This window comes from Talpa europaea, assembly GCF_964194135.1.
Source record: "Talpa europaea genome assembly, chromosome: 8".
NCBI classification, from domain to species: domain Eukaryota; kingdom Metazoa; phylum Chordata; class Mammalia; order Eulipotyphla; family Talpidae; genus Talpa; species Talpa europaea.
This window is the reverse complement of record NC_140075.1, coordinates 60,816,058-60,822,573: the sequence shown is the minus strand read 5'-3', so window position 1 is coordinate 60,822,573 and position 6,516 is coordinate 60,816,058. Positions and strand designations below refer to the sequence as shown.

At 40.4% G+C, this 6,516-nt stretch overlaps 1 protein-coding gene across 1 annotated transcript; it reads left to right on the top strand.

Annotated features, from left to right (window-relative positions):
• Nucleotides 1–5,260: 5,260 nt before the first annotated feature.
• Nucleotides 5,261–6,208, top strand: OR4E1 (olfactory receptor family 4 subfamily E member 1; the record flags this gene model as incomplete). The annotated part of the gene is made up of 1 exon (XM_084240232.1): nucleotides 5,261–6,208. The coding sequence occupies one exon, from the start codon at nucleotides 5,261–5,263 to the stop codon at nucleotides 6,206–6,208; it is 948 nt and encodes a 315-aa protein (XP_084096358.1).
• Nucleotides 6,209–6,516: the final 308 nt, after the last annotated feature.

Here is a 6,516-nt window from a genome sequence, read left to right as displayed (position 1 = left end):
AGTTGAAGCCCTGAGTTTTTCAATGCTGTCAAGTCTGACCTCTGTCAGTGATAATGAGTCCAACAACAACATCAAAAAAAAAAACCTAGAGAAACGGAGCTTGAGTCTTAAATCTTCAGGAGTAAGAACTTTTGGTAGCTTCTCAAGCTTCTTCTCACACTTCTCTTACCATCCATCTTCTCTTATCTATAATGTTGCAAGGAAAGCTGGCTATAAGGTTTACTGCTAACTCCATATTCTTTATTTTGTATATTCCAACTATCCCACAAAATGATCAATTTTGAAATTCAAACACAAAGAATAATCTGCCACCTTCACTTTTGGATTATTCTTTCACCAATTTAAAACACCAGGTTCATATATCTAAACAGAAAAAGGGGGGTGGGTCAACAAACAACTATGAACCAGAGACACACACTTTGGGGGTGGGGCGGGGAAAGAAGGGATTGGGGTCAAAATCAGGGGGTTGCAGTTGTATGGGGAATAAAAAAATAAATTAAAAAAAGGGGGAGTGGGGAGGTTAGAGCACAAGATTGTAAATTTTCACTGTCAATACAAAATAATGAATAAATGATGACCCCAAAAATAGACTAGTGGTTGGAGGTAGCTTTGTGTTTGTTTGATTTGCATATTACACAATTATATCAATTTAGGCAACACATTGACTAAGTGCCACAAGCTTTACAAAAATTTCTAGGGTTCTAAAAAAATTTTACCACATAAGGAAACTGCAGCCAGAGAGGTTCAATAACTTGCCCAAAATTCCATCTAGGATGTTGGAATTAACACATAGGCAATCTGATCTCATGTCCAAGCCCTAACCACTCTGGCAGAGAGCTTACTAAAATCTTGTCTCCATTGCCCTTCCTCAACACCATGATTTCATATGATATGAAAGAAACAAGAAAACATGAAATCCTCTCACCTAGTACATAGCCTACAGCAAGCACTCGCTAGACAGTTCATTTAATCACATAGAAACACCTCCAAAAAATTTAGCTGGTGAAGTCCTGCTTTCTCATTAAATTCCCTCAGTCAAAACTGCAAAGTCTGTAACTTTAGTCCCCAGAGAATAAACTTTTTCTAACCAGTGACTCTGGCAAGCTGATGTCATCACTGAGAAGTTGCCAAGGACATAAAGCCTATATAACTGGGGTGGAACAATGCCAGTGCTGCTGCTGCTGCCAATCCCAGTTGGTTTCTTCTCTACAGATTCCCCTTCAGTTCTCTAAGTGGGTGAATCCATCTGAAACCAGCACTACAGAACTTATGCCTAGAGAATGTGCTGCAAAGGAAACAGGATGCTTCTCCCAGTGGTTCTGAATAATTAGGTCGACTTGTGTGTTAGCAGCATCCTATAAAATGGCCGGCAGCAATGGTTGGTAGCAGCTTTTAATTCATTTTTCTCATCAGTACAGCCTGACCATTCCTGCACCACACTCTCAGATGACTGGAAACCAATTCTAGAAAATCTTAGTGCATGCACAATGCTCTCCCTATATATTGAAAATAATAATAATATAGGTAACAGAGCGTGATTTTTGCAGAAGTCCTGAAGTGCTGGTAAAAATACACCAAGTATATCTGTTATGACTTATTACCAAAAGCAAGACCCAAGGGAACTTCGATGACTCTGAAGTTTTATGGAAAATGTTATTTGACTTGACCAGATTCAAATAAATTGTTGTTTCTTCTGGAAAAGAATATTCTTGATATTGAATCTGCAAGACTGACAATTTGGTTAACTTTGGATGTGCTGAGAGCATCAGAAACAAACCAGGGTGAGTTTTGTAGATTTTTATTTTATTCTGGTTCTGCCCTTAATGGTTTTCTGGCATTTTTTCTGAAATGTATGCAATAGACACTAGGTTTTCTTTTCATGCACCATATTCTTGGCATAAACTAACACCTGTTGCATACATCTACCTCTTTCAAAGCAATTTTTCCTGTGGCTCACAGAAATAGAAAAAAAAGATGATTAAGAAAATTAGTTTAAAATGTCTATCCTTATCTTGTAATGAGAAAACAGAGGCTTCATTTCAGATCTCTCCTAGGTGTCCAGGTGAAATTTTCCACATTGAATTTCAAATAAACCCCTGGTCCCATTCTTGGCGAGTGCTTCAATTTTGCAACCACCATTTTTGAATTTAATAAGTTATAAAGATAATAGATGTAAATCATTTGACATTTAAAATGGTTTTCTAGAGCAATAGCTTTAAGAGAATGCTCTTAGAAAAATGTGTAAGCAGTAAAATTTATCGTTTAAGATGTGACTAGAGGGGGCTTCCGTGGTGGCACAAGAGGTTAAGACACTGCACTATGAAGCTATCCGCAGCCACTGCAGCACGAGTTCTATCCCAGGCCAGGGAGATGAGCCACATGGCGCAGCACACCTCTCCTGTCTCTCCCGCTGCTCCCCTCATCAGTGTATTTCAGTGGATCTGCCTGTTCTGCTCCCCACTCTGTCTCTGGTGAATCCCCTAAACCTCCCACACCTCTGGCCTGTACCCCAGCTCTTGTATGCATAAATAAATAAATCTTTTGTAAAATAAGATATGACTGTAAATATTAATCCAACCATTTGAAACCATGAGTTTAATTTAAATGTTAACAAAATGACTTCTGCTCTCAGAATACCTTTTTTGCCACAGATTTAATTGCTAGATCCCTGGTATGTCAGAGGTCCTTTTTTCCTCATCAGAGGTCATCTTGAAACTGTCCATTGTCTGCAGAAGCCCAGTGTAATGAGGTGTAGGAAATGACTGAAAAGAAAGGAAGAGCTAGGAGCAGAAGAGAAAGGCTTTCTCTGCTCTTTTGTCCTAAGTAATGTTGAATTGATTCATTTGTCCCACACAGAGCCTAACGTGGAGGGACGGTATAGAACACTGCTAGTGGTCACAAGGGAAGAAGCTCACATAAGCTGACAGAGACCACGGAGCCAAGAGAGCCAGCTGGCTTGGGTGGTCTGCCCCTGGGAGGCTGGGCAGCAGGGCAGCAGCTTGGAGGGAGCCAGTCAGAGAAGAGACGCTCCCACATATGCCCATTCCAGCAGCCCAGGACATGTAGGAAGGAAGAGGGAGGTCACGGAGACACAGTCTACTTAATGCCCCAATTATGCCAACCACCACAAAAATTCAAATCAGGGTAGTGAGAAAGTTGGAATAGACTGCATCAAAAATCAGGACACCTGAGGGCCTCCCTCACGGCACAGGGGTTAAACACAGTCCTATCAAGCCATGGACAGCCACTGCAGCAGGAGTTCAATCCCAGCCAGCCAGGGAGCTACCCACATGGCATGGCAGACCTCTCCTGTCTTGCCCGCTGCTCCCCTTAGCAGTGTGTTTCAGTCAGTCTGCCTGTTCTGTTCCCTTCTCTCTCTGGTGAGTCCTCTCACCCCCTGCAACTCTGACCTGTACCCCAGTTCTTCTATGCATAAATAAATAATAGACCTAAATATTACTCTAATTCTCTGTAAACTTGGGCCGGTTGCTGTGCCTCTTTCTGCCTCATTTTCTCTATTTGTAAAATGGAAAAAAAAATGAGTAGGTAAGTGAGTTATTGTAGTTATTGTATTCTTAATTATTAAACCAAGCAGTGTACACCATGTGTATGATTTAAATGTTAACAGAAAAATTTCTCCTGCTCCAAAAATGCCTTCTTTGTCACAGATTTACTTTGGTAGTTTCCTGATATGACATGACCATTAGTCTTTTCTTTGATATAGATAACAAAAAGATCCATTTACTGCAGAAGCCCAGTGAGATGAGTTACAGAAAATATTTATCTGAGGTCCCTTTAAGGGTTAAGAAATTGCAATTCTATATAATATATACATTTCTTGTTTAAAAAAATAGCTACACCTGGGTTAAAGGTAGGCTAATTTGAAAGAAAATAAAATAGCTACTTTTATTTTACTTGTGGCTCAGAAAATGGAATTGCACTTTTTAAAAAATTTATTTATTTATATTTATTTTACAGCATTGTTCATTTTAGTACAATGTTTGATTTCTCCTCTCAGGCGTAGTCCCTGTAAAATTCCCACCACCAATTCACCCGTGCACCATCACCATAGTCCCTTGTGCTCTTCCCTCACCAGTTGTGATCCTTCTCCCTCCCCCTCCTCTGCAGAATGTCTCTGATTTATAGTTACTTCTTAATTTTATTTATTTATTATTATTTTATTTTCTGACCCCTTATTTGGTTCCCCTATATTCCTCCTGTAAGTGAAACCAACCTTAGAATTGCACTTTTAAAAGAGCTGAGTTAGACACTGATGCTCTTAGGCCTGGACTTTGATCTCCAGCTTAAGAATGAATAAATCTGGGGGACACCCCTGGTGGTGCAGGGGTTAAAGACACTGCCCTATCAAGCTATTGTCAGCCACTGCAGCATGAGTTCGATCCCTAGCCAGGGAGCTAGCACACATGACGCAGGCCTCTCCTGCCTTGCCTGCTGCTCCCCTCAGCAGTGTATTTCAGTCAGTCTGCCTGTTCTGCTCCCCACTCTGCCTCTGGTGAATTCTCTTACCCCCCAGTTCTTGTATCCATAAATAAGTAAATCTTAAAAAAAAAAAATGAGTGAATAAGTCTGCCCTGAGGTTTAGAGGAAAAGCAAGTCTCCCTTTTCTCTCCCCAGATTTTCCAAGGTTTCAGGTATTTTATGCAGACTCTTTGAAAGAATTATTTAAAAAAAAAAATCACAACCCTATTGCCAGTTATCTGACAGCGTGGTGAAGTTTCTACTTTCAGAAAACTAGATCACCAAAATTATTTTAATCTCAGGGCAACATCACAGAGCCAACAGGGGAACAAGAGTCTGAGTTAGTGAAAATGCAGTCAACAGGACAATAAAGAAAACTGTTCAAGACCCAGAACAGTTTTTTGTGACCTTGAACAAAATATGTATTGGAGGTAAGGAGACTATTAATTTCTTATCCTATGTCTTAATCCTATAAAAACCTATGTCTCTCTACAATAACGGAGAAAAAAACTTGTTTGATCTCTTCCTGTTTGTGGCTGTTTTATATCTCATAGTGAAACAAGCTTCTCTATTTTGTTCTTCCACATGTATGTGTTTCGTGTCTATTATGCATCCAGCATGATTTAAGAGGCAAATGGGAATTTTTAAATAAAATATTTGACCATAAATTCTAGAATGAAAGAAAAGTCATAAACACAAGGAATTAAGTGATTAGATGACTGGTATAGATATTGTTTTGCTTTGTTTTTCTAATTATTTACAGAAGTGTCCAACAAAGAGAATGGAAGAAGCTATCCTATTCAATCAAACTACTATAGTGACCTATTTTCGTCTTAGAGGTTTATCTGTAAATCAGAACGTACAGATAGCTGTGTTCACCATGTTCCTCGTTTTCTACATCCTGACACTGATGGGCAACATCCTCATTGTCATAACAATTATCTATGACCGCCAATTGCATACCCCCATGTATTTCTTCCTCTGCAATCTGTCCTTTATTGATGTGTGCCACACCACTGTCACTATCCCCAAGATGTTGATAGACACCTGGTTCGAAGATAAGCTCATCTCCTTTAATGCCTGTGTGACTCAGATGTTCTTCCTGCACCTCTTTGCCTGCACAGAGATCTTTCTCCTCACTATCATGGCCTATGATCGGTACGTGGCCATTTGCAAGCCCCTGCAGTACATGACAATAATAAGCTGGAAAGTGTGTGTGCTGCTAGCTGTGGCCATCTGGGCAGGAGGCACCATCCACTCCATATCACTGACTTCCCTCACCATCAGGCTGCCCTACTGTGGTCCTGACGAGATCGACAACTTCTTCTGTGATGTACCTCAGGTCATCAAATTGGCCTGCACTGATACCCACATCATTGAGATTCTCATCGTCTCCAACAGTGGCCTGATCTCTGTGGTCTGCTTTGTGGTCCTTGTGGTGTCCTATGCAGTCATCCTGGTGAGTCTGAGGCAGCGCATCTCTGAGGGGAGGCGGAAGGCCCTGTCCACCTGTGCAGCCCACCTCACCGTGGTCACGCTCTTCCTGGGGCACTGCATCTTTATCTATTCCCGCCCATCCACCAGCCTCCCAGAGGACAAGATAGTGTCTGTGTTTTTCACCGCTGTCACCCCCCTACTGAACCCTATCATCTATACCCTTAGGAATGAAGATATGAAGAATGCACTGAACAAGTTAATGGGGAGGGAGGAGAGAAAAGGAAAACACTGAAAATTTCTAAACCTTAAGGTGTTTGGTGCTCCAAATCAGAGAAATGTCTTGCAAAGAATAAGATACATTCCATATTTATCATACTATATGACTTATAAAATTATCTTCTGGCCCAATATCTGATCATCATTGCACTGTGATTTTTAATATCATGTCTTCCATATGTTAGAACTTGTTTGCATTTACCTATTTCTCACAACAACCTTGCAGTGTATTATTATACTTCTTTAATGCATATAAAAAATTAGAGGATAGCAAGTAGCATGCCCAAGGTTACCCATCTGAAAAACATAAAGGCAGGATTTTAA